At 29.9% G+C, this 17,319-nt stretch overlaps 2 protein-coding genes and 1 non-coding gene across 9 annotated transcripts in view; 1 reads left to right on the forward strand and 2 right to left on the reverse strand.

The window, feature by feature from the left end:
• The window catches only part of LOC145936682 (xaa-Pro aminopeptidase 1), a 38,112-nt gene extending 21,308 nt beyond the window's left edge, over positions 1-16,804 (reverse strand). For 2 of the 7 annotated variants that reach the window (XM_083039121.1, XM_083039120.1), the window contains exon 1: positions 16,153-16,772. In XM_083039121.1, the coding sequence (XP_082895247.1) occupies positions 16,153-16,198 (46 nt within the window). In that variant the 5' untranslated portion in view covers positions 16,199-16,772. Of the gene's footprint in view, positions 1-3,504; positions 3,588-8,741; positions 9,216-16,152 lie in introns of those variants that run through there. The other 5 variants (XM_083039118.1, XM_083039119.1, XM_083039125.1 and 2 more) reach the window with 5 other exon arrangements.
• Trnaa-agc (transfer RNA alanine (anticodon AGC)) lies at positions 4,389-4,461 on the reverse strand. Its single transcript has one exon. It is a non-coding gene; the product is annotated as a tRNA-Ala (tRNA).
• Positions 9,811-17,319, forward strand: part of LOC145936696 (uncharacterized) — a 121,396-nt gene continuing 113,887 nt past the window's right edge. The window contains exons 1-4 of the mRNA XM_083039147.1: positions 9,811-9,895; positions 10,086-10,183; positions 10,279-10,485; positions 10,679-11,051. Of these exons, the coding sequence (XP_082895273.1) occupies positions 10,941-11,051 (111 nt within the window). The 5' untranslated portion in view covers positions 9,811-9,895; positions 10,086-10,183; positions 10,279-10,485; positions 10,679-10,940. The remainder of the gene's footprint in view (positions 9,896-10,085; positions 10,184-10,278; positions 10,486-10,678; positions 11,052-17,319) is intronic.

Below are 17,319 nucleotides of genomic sequence, written 5' to 3' on the forward strand. Positions count from 1 at the left end.
AAGAACTCATTAAAATTAATAATAATTATAAGAGTGATTATGCATGTGTAATTGTTTCATTTTATACTATATGAAAAAGAGAAACTTTTTTATAATACTATATCAATACTATTTATTAATTACAGAGGGAGAGAGAGAAAGAGTAACGTTTGTTGTCTGAAAGATTTGCAGCAGTATATGAAAGCCGAAAGAACGATTTAAGTTAAGTCTGCTGAGAGCTAATGATCTTGTGAGGAAACAGGATAAATACAATAACCGCATTTGCGTTATTAAACTGATTCTTAATTAAACGAATAAGTCAGATGTGAAATTATTTTAAATGCAAAAATTTTCTTCAATTATTCTCTCTCTCTTATGTCAAACTTGCTCGTTAATTCTTATACAGCTTGTGTGTGTTATCAATTTTTATGTGATCACGTTATGTGAAACAAGAACTCATTAACATTAATAATAAATATGAGAATGATTATGCATGTATAATTGTTTCATTTTATATACAAAAAAGAGACTTTTTTATAATACTATATTAATACTATTTTTTAATTACAGAGAGAGGGAGAGATAGAGAAAGAGTAACGTTTGTTGTTTGAAAGATTTGCAGCAGTATATGAAAGCCGAAAGGACGATTTAAGTTAAGTCTGCTGAGAGCTAATGATCCTGTATATATATGTATAAGAGAACAGGATAAATACAATAAAATAGCCGCGTTATTAAACTGATTATTATTATTTAAATGAATAAGTCAGATGTGAAATTATTTTAAATGCAAAAATTTTCTTCAATTATTCTCTCTCTCTTATGTCAAACTTGCTCGTTAATTCTTATACAGCTTGTGTGTGTTATCAATTTTTATGTGATCACATTATGTGAAACAAGAACTCATTAACATTAATAATAAATATGAGAATGATTATGCATGTATAATTGTTTCATTTTATATACAAAAAAGAGACTTTTTTATAATACTATATTAATACTATTTTTTAATTACAGAGAGAGGGAGAGATAGAGAAAGAGTAACGTTTGTTGTTTGAAAGATTTGCAGCAGTATATGAAAGCTGAAAGGACGATTTAAGTTAAGTCTGCTGAGAGCTAATGATCCTGTATATATATGTATAAGAGAACAGGATAAATACAATAAAATAGCCGCGTTATTAAACTGATTATTATTATTTAAATTTTAAATGAATAAGTCAGATGTGAAATTATTATTTTAAATGAAAGAATTTTCTTTAATTATTCTCTCTCTCTTATGTCAAACTTGCTCGTTAAGTCTTATACAGCTTGTATTATCAATTTTTATGTGATCACGTTTATGTGTAACAAGAACTCATTAAAATTAATAATAATTATGAGAGTGATTACGTATGTGTAATTGTTTCATTTTATATACGAAAAAGAGAGATCTTTTTATAATACTATATTAATTTTATAATACTATATTAATACTATTTATTAATTACAGAAAGAGAGAGAGAATAACGCGTTTGTTGTCTGAAAGATTTGCAGCAGTATATGAAAGCCGAAAGAACGATTTAAGTTAAGTCGGTTGAGAGCTAATGATCCTGTAAACGAACAAGATAAATACAATATCCGCGTTATTAAACTGATTGTTATTTAAATGAATAAGAATCAGATATGAAATTATTTCAAATAAAATAATTTTCTTTATTATTCTCTCTCTCTCTTATGTCAAACTTGCTCGTTAACTCTCATACAGCTTATATTATCAATTTTTATGTGATCACGTTTATGTGTAACAAGAACTCATTAAAATTAATAATAATTATGAGTGATTACGTATGTGTAATTGTTTCATTTTATATACGAAAAAGAGAGATTTTTTTATAATACTATATTAATTTTATAACACTATATTAATACTATTTATTAATTACAGAGAGAGAGGGGGAGAGAGAGAGTAACGTTTGTTGTCTGAAAGATTTGCAGCAGTATACTTGCTGAAAAATGACATTGTTCTTAAGACTTTCGCCGCATCGCTGCGCGTGTCAGACGTATTACGTCACCATATGCACACACGCATTATTAGGGTTGCAGGATGTGTCAAGCTTCTCCTCTCCCCTATCGTACCTGATTCATGCACATGTGTACATATACACGGATATGCTCGACGCAACTTCGCTCGTTCATGCGGCATGTCGTGTCTCTCGCACGCGTCACAAGCACGTTCGCAATAATACTTGGTAAATACTGACTGAAGCGCTGAACAAAGAAAAAACATGCGGAGCAACAGGAGAACACGAGTCGCGAGGGGTTGAACGGTAGGCCTATATATGCCGAGTGTTCCTTTCATTGACCCTATTATGGGATAGTGGGTCAACTTTCGCGGGGTTGACATGTATACTTTGCTCAAATCGAATATCGCGACAGCGAGCACAACCTCGTTGCGTAAAGCCAATTCATAATAATATAATTCACGTATAGATTCTCTCTCTCTCTCTCTCTCTCTCTCTCTCTCTCTCTCTCTCTCTCTTACTTCTCCTTCTTTTACATTACTGTCAGTATGATTGATAAAACCAGTTCGACGAGATTTATAGATTTAAAATGCAAAGCATATAGATACATTGAAAATCTTGCATATTTTTTCCAATATCGTTAATCTTATTCCTCTTTTCACCTTGCTTATAATCTGTACAAATGTTTATCAACTTTCAGTGCGTATATCATTATTTTTTGGCACATTTCGTATCTCTAATTTATATTTAATGGAAAGCATACACAAGGAACTAATAAATGAAAATAAACTTTTCATATAAATTATATCAATATATGTTGCCACGAAAGTCAACAGAATAATAAAATTTCCATCGTATTTCTATGTCCAGACCTCGCATTTTCTATTTGACTTGTTTATTGTAACGATAAGTTTATTTCGAGATAGAATAAAATTTCAAATTTCCTGAGAATGCTTGAAGACATCAAAATTATATTTTTATTTTCAAAATAAACAGCGCTATTAATATCGTATGGTCATGATGAAAACATACCAACAAAAGGACTGATGGCAAATCCACTAGTCACTGGCATATTGAGATGGATAAATAAGTTAAATGCTTAATAAACTTTGGAAAAAAAAAAAAAAAAAAAAAAAAAATGAAATATTCAGTACATGAAGGTGAACGATTTAATCATATTACATCCTTTATAAACGTGACAGATTAGCAACTGTGCTCGAGGATTAGGACCAGAGAGTGTGAAGGAAGTTCTGAGACGCACACATAAGTAACACATAAGATGTGACACATACGTGCACATATACATACATATACACATATACACAGATATATGCCGAGCGTTTTAGCTATGTGTACGGATTAGAAGGTGGATTAGGAGTAGCACGTAGAACGTGAACCAGCATCAGTTTATCTGGCGGTTGTTGGTAAATCACGGTTTAGAATCAACCGGGGAACAGGCTAGGCGAGAAGGTAGCCAGAGGAGCTAAGCGAGCTTAGGCCAGCGTGGTAGAATGTCTAAATGCTATACCTGCCGCGATGCGATTTCAACACAACGGGCCTTCCTATGTCAGCACGATACAATCATGTCCAGAGAGCTCGTGCCTAACAGTTTAAACACGGCTAATCAATGTATAATCATCTATTAGGCAGAGAAAAAAAAATGTTTCCTTATTAATTATTTAAAGAAAAATGTGTATAATATAAAGAATAATTGGATATAATAATTATAATATATTTATATGAAACAATAGATTTCTCTCTCTCTTAGAATAAATAATAAATCGCGAAAAAAGTAACAATGCAAAATTTTATTTTTACGCAAGTGTCAAGTTATAGCAACTCCAAGTTAATAAGAATTGAGGGGAAAGTTTGTGAGCAAAGATTAATTTAAATGAAGTAATTTCTCTCTAAAATTTGATATACATTATATATATTTTTTTTTGATAAGAGAAAGGATAAGATTGCGAAAATTTTTGATGATTAAATTTTTCAATGTATCATAAACATTATTCCAAATAAATCATTGTTTTATTCAATGGTAGTTAATGCAATTATGTTAAAAGATCAACAATAAATTGTCTTGTGTGTAATCTTTCTTCTTTATCACTTGTCAATAATAAAATTTTGTACGTCAAAATTAAGCAAGACAAACAGTTCTAGTTTCGGTCGATTATGGATAAAAGAAATCGTGTCTTTTCTATTGAAAAACTTTAACTTTTTTTTAAAGAATGCAATGGTAGTGCGCTCGCGAAAGTTTTTTTTAAATCTTATAAATAAATGTAAAATTAATTAATATAAATTTAATTTTTACTTTAAAAAACTTATGTTTTAGAATTAAAAATATATGTGTGAATGGATTAAAATATTATTGAACGCTAAATTCTTTTAATAATTAAAATACAAAAAATATTTTGGAGGCGCCGGGCATCGATCCCGGTACCTCTCGCATGCTAAGCGAGCGCTCTACCATCTGAGCTACGCCCCCTTTAATAATATGATAATATTTTTAGCACCTCACGAGACCCTGAGATTCTATTATGACATGTGTGATAATTTTTTATTAAAATTTAAAACAGATTTAAAACAATATAAAAACAAAAGTTTTAATTTATTGTATTATTGTAATTATAAATATCATCATTGTAAAAAAATGTAATAATTTTATTAATTTAATTCTCCTCTCAATCTTTCTATTGTGTTGCATGCTTTTCTGTAATCATACACATTTATTTAATAATATTAACAATTATTAACTTATTATCATATATTATTTTGTGAAACTATCTTAAAGATCTTCATAAAAAAAAAGAAAATTGATTACTTTATTAATAAAAATTATTCAATGATATTTACTGATATATTCAATAATTGTGATTAAAAATTTTCAGAATAATATATAATACATTGATGAATTAACCAGATGGTAGAAGTAGTACCGTGCTTATCGAAATTAAAGCGACATAGTTTCAGGTTCCTAACGAGAGATTTCTCTTCTATTCGACATTTAATGTAAAAGATGTAGTACACAAAGCTATTCTACGTTGATTCATGATTGTCACACATGTTAAAATGTATGCATTACATTATACAATGTTTTTTTTCCGAAACACACACATGTGTGTATATGTAAAAATTCATATTTCGTATAGAACTTCAAATATAAATTTTCAAACTTTAAACTTTAAAACAGCTTTCTCAGTGCACATTGCACATATAAATTAATGATTCCTTTTGAAAGTTTCAAATTCGAAGTAACATTCTGAGAGATCTCTATATTTGGTATATTTTTCAATATATATTTTAAAATAAAATTCTGTATAACATAATTAAATTGTACAACTATCAATTTTTCTGTGTTCCATTATAACTATAACAATGAATCAGAAATGAAGATTTTGTCAAAGTAGACATTGAAAATCAATTGAAGAATAAGATTTTCTTATACTTTGATAGTTTTCAGGTTTCAATGTTTTAAATGTTAACAAGGAGAGAAAAGGCCATAATTAAAATTATACACAAAGAGAATTTGCTCTTAGAACTTATCCTTATAAAATCATGGTAATCATGGGACAGTATGGTATGAAAAGAATTTAATGAGAATTTCTCTGATTATTATATGTATCGCAATAGAAATATCTATTACAATAAAATATAAAATGTTTGATTACTTTTACTATGCAGTTTAGTAAAATTAATCAAACATGTTTTATATTTTATCGTGATAGATATTATTATTTTTATTGTGATAAATATTAATCAAAGAAATTCTCATAAAATTCTTTCCATACCATATTGTCCCACAATTATCATGATTTTCAGAATAAATTCTAATTCTAAGAGAAAATTCTCTCAGTGTATATTTGGTATATTTTTCAATATATTTTAAAATAAAATTCTGTACAATATAATTAAATTGTACAACTATCAATTTTTCTGTGTTCCATTAACTAACAATGAATCAGAAATGAAGATTTTGTCAAAGTAGACATTGAAAATCAATTGAAGAATAAGATTTTCTTATATACTTTGATAGTTTTCAGGTTTTAATGTTTTAAACGTTAGCAAAGAGAGAAAAAGCCATAATTAAAGTTATACACAAAGAGAAAATTTTCTTTCAGAATTTACCCTGAAAATTATGGTAATCGTGAGACAGTATGGAAAGAATTTTATAGGAATTTCTCTGATTAATTTTTATCACAATAGAAATAATAATATCTATTACAATAAAATATAAAACATGTTTGATTAATTTTTCTATGCAGTTTACTAAAATTAATCAAACATGTTTTATATGTTATTGTGATACATATTATTATTTTTATTGTGATAAATATATTAATCAGAGAAATTCTCATAAAATTCTTTCCATACCATATTGTTTCACGATTACCATGATTTTCAGGGTAAATTCTAAGAGAAAATTCTCTCAGTGTATATTTGGTATATTTTTCAATATATTTTAAAATAAAATTCTGTACAACATAATTAAATTGTACAACTATCAATTTTTCTGTGTTCCATTATAACTATAACAATGAATCAGAAATAAAGATTTTGTCAAAGTAGACATTAAAAATCAATTGAAGAATAAGATTTTCTTATACTTTGATAGTTTTCAGGTTTCAATGTTTTAAATGTTAACAAGGAGAGAAAAGGCCATAATTAAAATTATACACAAAGAGAATTTTCTCTTAGAATTTATTCTGAAAATCATGGTAATCGTGGGATGTACGGTAATACGGTATGGAAAAATTGTATGAGAATTTCTCTGATTAATATTTATCACAATAGAAATAATAATATCTATTACTATAAAATATAAAATATCTTTTATTAATTTTACTATGCAGTTTAGTAAAATTAATCAAACATGTTTTATATTTTATTGTGATAGATATTAATATTTTTTATTCTGATAAATATTAATCAGAGAAATTCTCATAAAATTTTTTCCATATACGATTACTGATTTTCAGGGTAAATTCTAATTGTAAGAGAAAATTCTTTCAGTGTACTAATAATAAGACGAGAGAGATGTGCATGTTCTGTAGAGCAGAGATATTCGCGATATTCTTTTCAAACTCGTTCTGTGATGTCTAAAGAAGAAGCAGGGGTCACGGAATAACGGAAGCGGAAAGAGGAAGTCGTTCGATCAGGACTGCAACGCTCTCGTCGATTTCGCATCGATCGGCAGCGATTGATGTCACCGTTTCGCGGTGCTCGCGTTCGCCCGCACGTTTCGCGATAACCATAAGCGCATCCGACAGATGTGAATGCGCTCATTGGATTTCGAGCGAGATAGCAACGCGAAGTGAAAAGAGACGAAAGTACCGATGGGATTGCGAGAGACGGAGACGAGGAAAGCCGAAAGGAAGGAGAGAGTGAGAGGTCCTGCCAACCTCCATCGCAGTATGGTAGCCTGCTACATCAGGCAGCCTCTTTTCCGATAATTTGCCACTCATTAACATAAAACCGGGCCACATGGCGAGCGAAAAACGACGGACGCCGAACGATGAAGAGCGCGCTTATGAGGAGAGAGAGAGCACTTTGGCGTCTTAATTCTGACTGAGCGAGGCGAGATATAAATTTTGCTGTACTTATTAATAAAATGATGATCGGTTATTTGAAAATAAAATATTCAGGTATTAATAAATGTGTGTGATTAAGCCTCACGATCACAAGATCACTGGTTTATCATTCCTTAGTCGTAGAAAATTGATAAATATGAATGAAATTAATATTTAAAATTAATAATATTTAATATATGAATCAATAAAATAAATTTAACTTAATTTAAATTTAAAATATATAAGCAAATAAAATATTTAAAATATATAAAATATATATAGATATATAAATCTTATAGGAACCGCATAATATATAAAATGAGTGTGACCTATTCATCCAATTTGATTAATGGCATTGAGATATTTCCTGTGCTTTATTTTTATTTACGAGATCGCGAGAAAATTGCGCTTTTTAATTTCTCTTCTAGTTTTCAAAGTATAAAAAATATCTTAATTAGGGTAAATGTTTAAGGGGGGAGCTATAAAGATTTCCCTATCCGATTTTTTAATATAATATTGTACATATATATATTTCAAAGCGTATAGAAACCAAATCTGCTAAAAAATGTATTTACACATTAATTATTTATATATTTTAAATATTAATTGAATATATTATTTTTATATACACGATTTATTCGACAATTTATTTCAGCAAGTTCGGTTTTTACACTTTGCCATACATAAAATATGTATGCATAAAAATCGAGAAAAAAAATTCTTTTATATTAAACGTTTATATATCTGAATATATATGTTAAATTTTTATTAAAATCTTTCTGTAAAACGCCGAAGTTTTCTCTTTGCAGGTCGAAATACGCAATAAATATTGCTATCTAAAGGACGCAATAATAATCTAAAATAAAGTATTGCGCTGCTGAACTATTATAAATTAGAGTCCCTATAATCAGAGTCTGGTCAATTGCTAGTCTTGGCAAAATTCTGCGAGAGAGAGAGAGAGAGAGAGAGAGAGAGAGAGAGAGAGAGAGAGAGAGAGAGAGAGAGAGAGAGAGAGAGAGAGAGAGAGAGAGAGAGAAATATACGCCATCTTACTCTAACTTAATGCATGCATTCTCTCTCTCTCTATCTCTCTCTCTCTCTCTCTCTCGCAGAATTTTGCCAAAGCGAGCAGTTGGCCAGACTCTGATTAAAGGGACTCTAATTATAAATCAGATAACTTTTTTATTTTTCGACTCACCATAATTCGACAAGATCGTCTCACCTTCTCACCATCAACATGTCGACGTATCCGTACGATGATAAATCCAATATTTTTCTCGACACTTCCGGTATCGCACACTCACTTATTTCCAAGCACTATTTATTCTCGGTAACTTAAATTCTCAATAATTTTATCAACACCATTTATTTAACGCACAACACTTGTCAACACTACCGATATTGCACACGATACGCGGCGATTCGATAACCTAAAAGCGAAATTCGGTTTGGATGCGGCGAGTGATTACAACATCGTACACTCTAGTCTAATTGTGCGACAACAACACGGTGATTAACTCGATTCTGTTTTTCTCAGCACTCACGACACGCGATACTGCTCGATCGCGATTATATCTGCAATATAAAACGTCCTAATCACAGATAATTGCGCGCGTAAACGAGTCGCGAAGTCAATTGTACAACGTCTTTTTCAAATGGCTGCTACGACGCGAACATAGATCTCTATAGATAGGTGTGTTCTCATTAGAGGCAAGAATATAGCATTAATAAGATAAGACAATAGAGAGTGATACATGCATAAAGAAATTGACCAATCAGGTGGTCGATATAGGGAGGCCATGTTGCTCCCTTTTTTCACTCTAGACGAAGCTGATTGGTTGATTTTTCCGTACATATGTATTACGCATCTATATATAAATTTACCCATCCATTATAATAAGGAGAGTGCGCACTCTATCTATATAAGTCTATGGACGATAAATAATCGATTGCTAGTATCGAGAAGCCTTCATTTGCGCACAGTACAATTGCACACGTTGCAATTGCACACCGTGCTATTAGATACATAAACTTGCGCACAATTCTTTTGCCCACAGTTCTTTTGCGCACAGTTCTTTTGCGCACAGTTCTTTTGCGCACAGTTCTTTTGCGCACCGTGCAATTGGACACGAAAATGCGCCACACATGCTCTATTCACACACACACACACGGGGGGGGGGTGCAAGGGGGGCCTTCGGCCCCCCTCCCGCACCCCCCGCCGGTAGGGGTGCCTACCAGCACGGTGCGTAAAAGAACAATGGGCAAAAGAACTGTGGGGAAAAGAACTGTGCGCAACTTTATGTGTCTAATAGCACGGTGTGCAATTGCACACCGTGCTATTACTGTGTGCAAGTGAGCCTCTCCCGCTAGTATCTAATCGATTATTTTCGCGATATTTATGTACATATATATATCGATTATATAGAACGCGTATTAGTTATTAACAAACGCGTTGTAATATTCATTGGATAATTGATAGTATTATAAATTGTGCGTGAATAATGTGGCCATGTATAATAACAAACGCGAATGATGATAACAGGAAATTCAGACTAACCTTCACGATAGAGATGGTGCTTTAAGCGGCAACTACGTATATTGAAAAACACGTCGGCGCCGATTTAATGGTGATCGCACATCGTAAGTGTTGAAAAAATTGAATCAGAAAAATTATTGAATATAATATTTACGTCTCTTATTCTATATACATACGTATACGTGTTAATATATTTTAGAAACTAGCGGTGAAAAAGTGCGCTGCAGGACAGCCGTACTTGACTCGCGTAGTACAAACTCGAATCGGAACTGGACTACAGTGTCGTGATGGAAGCGGAAGTTACGTCATTGAGTTTTCGCGCTCATTTATAGCGTCTGTCGCGCGTCGTCATTATGCGCGTCGAGTTGCTTTTGGAGTGATGCAGATTTAAACGAGATCGAACATGGTGAGTAATCAAAAGAATAGAATCCAATCTACTTAATGCTGTGTAATCGCTATATATATATTTTCGACTCTCGTGATATAATCATAATATAATTATATTATGATCATAATATGGTTGTACGATATGTGCGGTTATGATCACTTATCCGTTGCAATTTCAAGTTATTTAAAAAAGTTACGATCTTATGTTTCAGATAATAAATATCGCTCGCAATTAAACGTGTAATATCGGGAGTGTCGAGAAAAGTATCGGGCGTTTGTTATATTATGCGTAAATATATATATCACATCGTATAATACAAATGTAAGTTTCGTAAAGTGAATTCCGCGCAAAAATAATTTCAAGTATTGTGTTAAACATGTTGATAAAAGTTATTGAAACGTTTAGAGAATAAATATTGCTTTTAATTAAGTGTGTGCATCGGAAATGCCGAAAAAAAGATCGTCGAGAAAAATATGGAGAACGCCGAGAAAAATATATCCAGAATGCTGACAAAAATATTGGGGGACTGCTTCATTATGCAGAGGTATGTATACATATATATGTATATGCTTCATTATGCAGAGGTATGTGTATACGATATAACGTAAATATATATATAGTATTGTAAATATGTGTGATTATCATTGATAATGAGGAAGTGATGGACAAATCCATCAAATGAACTCCGTGCGACCATAGCTTGAAATATTGAAAATCAGTATAAGAGGGTCATCTTTTTTTTTGAAAGAGGTCTAATTTTTTTCAAACTCTATATATTTTCTAAATTATAAATAGAAAGTTAATAAAACGAAGCAAACGATAATAATATGACAGTCGGCATCCGGTATCTCTGCGTTCATGTTTTGACTTTTGATGTCGCAACATGTGTTCCTCAAATATCATGGTATCTATTAATAATCGTTTCTATTTTAAACGATTAATGCTTGCAAATATTTTGGCTTGTCTTTTACATTATCATAAATATTACGCGTATGCTAATATATTATATAAAAAAGTAAGAATTTAATTAATAATTTAATCTAACTGAAAAAAAAAAAATTTTTTTGTTAATTTTAAGAAATAATAAAATGATATTACTATTATAATTTATGATGACGCGAATATTTTTAATAGTTTGCAAATCTTTTTATATAGAATGTGCAACAAGCATAGAATATTTCAAAATAAGATAACAGTAAAATATTTCTCAGTAGCATATTCTGGAAATTAATTATTATATCTTAATATGAAAATGCCAAAATAATTTTCAAGTTATAAATAATTATTATCTGTTATTAATTTTCACATGAATTTTCTTTTAGAATTTACCCTGAAAATCATGGTAATCGTGGGACAATATCGTATGGAAGGAATTTTATGAGAATTTCTCTGATTAATATATTTATCACAATCAAATATAAAATATGTTTGATTAATTTTACTATACAGTTTAATTAAAGTAATCAAACATTTTATATTTTATCGTGATAGATATTTTTTATTGTGATAAATATTAATTAGAGAAATTCTCATAAAATTCTTTCCATACCATCTTGTCCCACGATTATCATGATTTTCAGAGTAAATTCTAAGAGAAAATTCTCTGTGCAGTATCATATGAAATCACCAATTTATTGTATCAATGAATATCTGTTAGAATTAATAACAAACAAATCGATATATGATATATGACAGATCGAGTGTATGCGTAAGTACCTGAACACACGAATTTTACACTATATAATTTAATTTTAATCATTTACAACTCAGAAACTATAGTGTTATTGACATCTTTATTTAAAGATATCAATTTTTATTAATCTTCAGAGCTCGCTATTAACATATAAAATACAATGGTTGCGAAACATCTTATAGAAGATTACAAATTTGATCAATATGCTTTTGCAAACATAATTTCTTTTTTTCTTAAAAGTACAAAACTAAAGGTGCATGACTTAAGCTAGAGATTACAGTTTTGTTGTGCAGACTTTGCAAACGTAATTTAGGAGCGCCGAAAGCGTTGAAATTATCGGCCTTTATCGTTTGCGTTTGCAAAGGAATCTCTGGTATGTCGACTACGCATAGTTGGCTCGAGTTCGCAACTTACTTGTAGTAAGCGAACGCCAACGAGCTCCAAGTATTCGCGTGCATAAACAGCTTCCGTTGAATCGAGGCGGAATCATTTATCTCGTAATCGGTATTCGAAAGTATCGACAATCGCTCAATTTCCGCTTTAACTTCCGCTGCAACTTGCGAAGCATTGCATCGCTCGCGCTTTCTCCTAATTGAGATAAAACTTTGTACTCTCTCTTAACGACAATGATAGCAGGGAAATTTACAAATAGTAAAAAAAATCTTACACAAACTTACATTACAAAGCACGACGCTTAGCATGGCTTGTTTTTTAATTAAATAATATATGATTATGATTTTTCTCTCATGAACTCAACCTGGTATAATAGTTAAGCACATATGTCTCTTGAAATACAAAGCCGTTACTATGTAACTTTAACCGAGTTTTAAATGCGATTAGCTCATTGATAGTGTGAGCTCTGTCTCGGCTTGACAGCGTGATTTGTTTTGCGCTCTTAAAGCTAAAATTAAATCGAAGATAAATTTTTATTTAGAGGAAAATTAATTATGCAATCTTTATGGGCTGTTGAATTGATACGCATGTATCAAATGCAAATAATTCTTTTATTCGACATAAAAAAGAAAAAATTTCGGGTGGGATTATGACTCGGTAAAATTTTCGACTAAACTTCAAGCGTTGGTGCGACCGCAAACTTTCGTTATTTATAGGCCAACCTGAGTCTCTTCTGAAGTGCGTTCACCGCACGATCGCAGCAAATTCCAGCGTTTATTATGTTATGCTACTCGCAGTACCTTATGAAATTTGCATAACCGATTTTATTCGCATATGTGGCACGCAAATTATCGTTAATACAATTAAATTTATAGATATCGAACTAGAAATGACTTTTAATTTGAATTTATAATGATAGGGCAATTAAGAAAATATCGCGTATGATTGTGGTTTTTTTTTCAAATATGCTATAATATATATAAGTGCAAAAATATATCTCTTTTCTGTTTACTGACTATTAAATTCAGCATAGTATTTTTTAGTCTACATTTTTTATTGTAAATATGGTAGAAAAAGAGTTATTTTTTACACAAAAAAAAAAATTATTACTAAAGTATTTAATTTTTATTAGAATCTTATCTCATCGATGTATGACTGCATCCCTTTATTTAAGAGCACCCATTTTGACAATGACGTGGAAGATGACGTAATTATGTTTCGTTGGAAAAGTATTTTCTAGAAAAAGATGACGGGATATATAAATATAAGTTTGTGTCAAGATATATATCTGTTTATATCTTTCTATACTGGGGCATTCTCTAACTTAATTTTCGTTCATAGAATTTTAGTAAAATAATTTTATTATATGCTATTTTTTATGTTGAGATTTTTGTTTTAAAACCATAAACTTTACATAATGTAATCAATAGATCATTGATATGATTAGTACAAATTATACATGCGGCATTGATAAATGATCATAAAATATTATTACGTTAACTTGAGGGGAGCTAGAGAGTGTTGTGATCATTTATGACACCCATAGAGGATATGACATTGAACTTAAATCGTTAATAACTTCCGGCCGTGATTGAAATGACCGCAAGCATATAATGTGTTTCATACAAAACAGTTATAGCATATCAATAAAACTCGCAATATCGTTTTCTCTTACATCATCTTAAAAGATTATTTTTTTAATATTAAAAGTAGCATATAATTAAAACATTTTACCGTTCAAGATTACATAATATTATTGTTATATCTTTATTGACGTTTTGATTATTTCTCGTAGTAAAATTACTGCACATTGTGATCGATAATTTTAATTTTTATTATATTATATAAAAAAAATATTATTTTATTCCTAATAATTATTTTAAAACTAATATTTTTCTCTATCTTTGTTTCATATAGACTAAAGCAATTTCGACAAGAAAGTAAATTATTATATTATTTAATTGGCCTATTGGAAATAACTTATAGTTGTTTGTGATCGTAAATTGCCGCATGTGCAATTGTGTAAATTGTGTAAATTGTGGCGGATTATGAAGGACAAATTTATATAACGTTAAACGATCTCCTCACGCGAAATATTTACTGCAAGCGTTGAAAGGTACAATTAAATAACGAGTGAAAAAGAGTCATAATGTAATTAATTTATAGTTTTATTTTTACGAAGAGAATTTATTTACAAAATTACTATTGATTTTTAACATCACAATTTTTAACAGCAACATTAGACAATTTTTACTCATTATCAGTATAAATTTTGATTTTATATAACTAGAACTGTGCAATAATAATTTAGTTTAATAAATAAAAATTTCTATTAGACTTTTACTTTTTTAAAAATTTTTAAATCTGTTTCACGATTTAATTATTTTGATATTGACATATATAAGTGCGAATATACAATTGAAGACTTCTTGGATAAAGTAAAATATTCATACGTTGCGCTATAACTTTTATTTATACTTTTTATGTTTTATTACTGTATAAATTAATTATAAATTGACAATTTTAATTATTTTATACATATACATATGTATATGTATATGCGCATACGTGCATAAGAAAAAACTAAGCAAACATTTAAGAGAATTTTATCGAAAAGATTTAATGATTTAATTTTATTGATTTAAAAATTGTTTAGGAACGATTTTAATTGATAGTCAAAAATACTAGATTAAGCTAAGTTTATTTCGACGAGTTAAGGAAATCTGTTTTATTCTTAATATAACAAGAAAAAACAAACACACAATACGCGGTTACAGATAATTTAACTTGATTTATTTTTTATTCGTAAAAATTTTATTTCTTTGCATTATTAAGATACTATTAATTTGCAATTAAAAAATATTATCTATGTGTAAGGAGAGAGAATTAGTGGTGTAGTATAGATTATCTTTAGTATCTGCAAAGTTATCAGGATGCTAAAAAAATTCATTATTGTCCCAAATTAAACCGAATATATCAACATAATTGCTATATAAATTATTGCATAATTAATTTTTATTATGTAATGTCTTTTACGTTTTTATTATATTAATTTAATTATATTGTTGGGGGGTAATCGCAATTCTTCTTCAAATTTTTACAATCTTGAAAATTGCGATTTTGTATGCACTATGTTATTTTCATTTTATAACATTTTAATTACTTTGATGTATCGTATTAATAGATTGCGCACATTTAATAGATGAAAGATAAGCTATTAAAAATATAAATAAATTAATTTTGAAACGTAGAAATGTCACTTTATCATATTTATGTAATTTTATTTACTTTATCGTATTCGCATTATGTGTGCAACAAATATTTTTGTTGGCGTTGTATATTTAAGAATCTATCAATAACACTTTTGCAAGAAACGTCGACTTCTACATTTATTTAAAATTTTTAAAATTGCCCAACAGTTCTTACGATATAAATTGAGTGATAATAACAAAATATCGATTTGTGCTGTTTTCATATTAGTTTATTAATATTTTTTTTACTTCATGAAAAATGCAATTAAAAAAAAATTTATTAGTTAATTACAAAATGGCAGTGTTATAGTTACAATGATTTTTAAGAAATCGTTAATGAAAACTCACCTAGAACACAAGATACAAGAAGAAGTCGTAACACGAGCTTTTTCATGATGCAAAAATCTTCGATAGCACCTTGATCTCGGCGGTACGTTGAATTAAGATAAAAAGAGCGGCACGATTTACGTCAAGAAAACACGCGTTCTTATCTATATTTAAACCGCACTGCAATAATAGCGCCGACTGTACCGAGGAAAAGATTGGAGAACAGTGGAGAACTGTTTCGCATCGGAGAAATGGTACCCTTCCGGTTTCGCTGTATCAGCTGTATCGCCGTGCAATCGAGAGGGCTAGTTTGAATCTTGTATTATTAAAAAACTACTCGATGTAAAATAATAACGTATTATTCTGCGAGCCTTGCTTCACTCGATATTTCATAGATAGAATTTGCTGGATTTGCACAATTTCAATTTGTCGTTCTTTGCAAAATTTGATTTTGCACAGGAAACGTGTTCGTCGGGTGTTTTCGAGCACGATTTCGAAGAATTCTAGATAACAATGCGAAATTGTTGATCGAAACGATGAATTTAAGAAAAATTAGCAGCTAGATCTTATACGTACTATAAATTACCTGGTGCGAACGCTATCGAAGTAACGCGCGACGCGAGGGAGACTGATCGTCGTAGCTCTAATTTTCAGACTCTTCCTCCTCCTCTACTTCTTCCCACTAGACTACCTCGTCCTACATTGACCGCGGAGGTGGTGTCTTATTAAAAATTTATATTTATATAGAATTCTGATGTAAAGTCTAAAAAAAGCGGGTTGACTAATGCAGTAACGCAAAGATATTAATGAAGCGTGATTAAAAAATAATTAAATTTACGAATTTCGTTAATATGGATAGTTTGATATTTTTTAGGAAATTGCAGAGCAATTAATTAAATGTTCGATTCGTTCATGTTATTTTATTTAATTATAACTGTCATCTACAATATTTATAAAAGAATAGGATATTTTAAGCTATATAAGTAGTGAATCAAAATGATTGTTTTACTGTATTTTGCGTCAGATTTATAGATTTTTTTATTTAATTTTATAAAGAATATATTTTTTCAAATCAGCAACATATCTCGTAAAATGAGCACTGGGATCAGGAATGGTTTGAAAGTAATCTCTTTGTATACATTTTGCAATTAATCACTAGCAAATAAAACCGTTCTTTCATATTTATGA

Source organism: Prenolepis imparis, unplaced genomic scaffold (genome assembly GCF_030444845.1).
Source record: "Prenolepis imparis isolate NDT839.2.m4 unplaced genomic scaffold, iyPreImpa1.0 SCAF_5, whole genome shotgun sequence".
Taxonomy (NCBI): domain Eukaryota; kingdom Metazoa; phylum Arthropoda; class Insecta; order Hymenoptera; family Formicidae; genus Prenolepis; species Prenolepis imparis.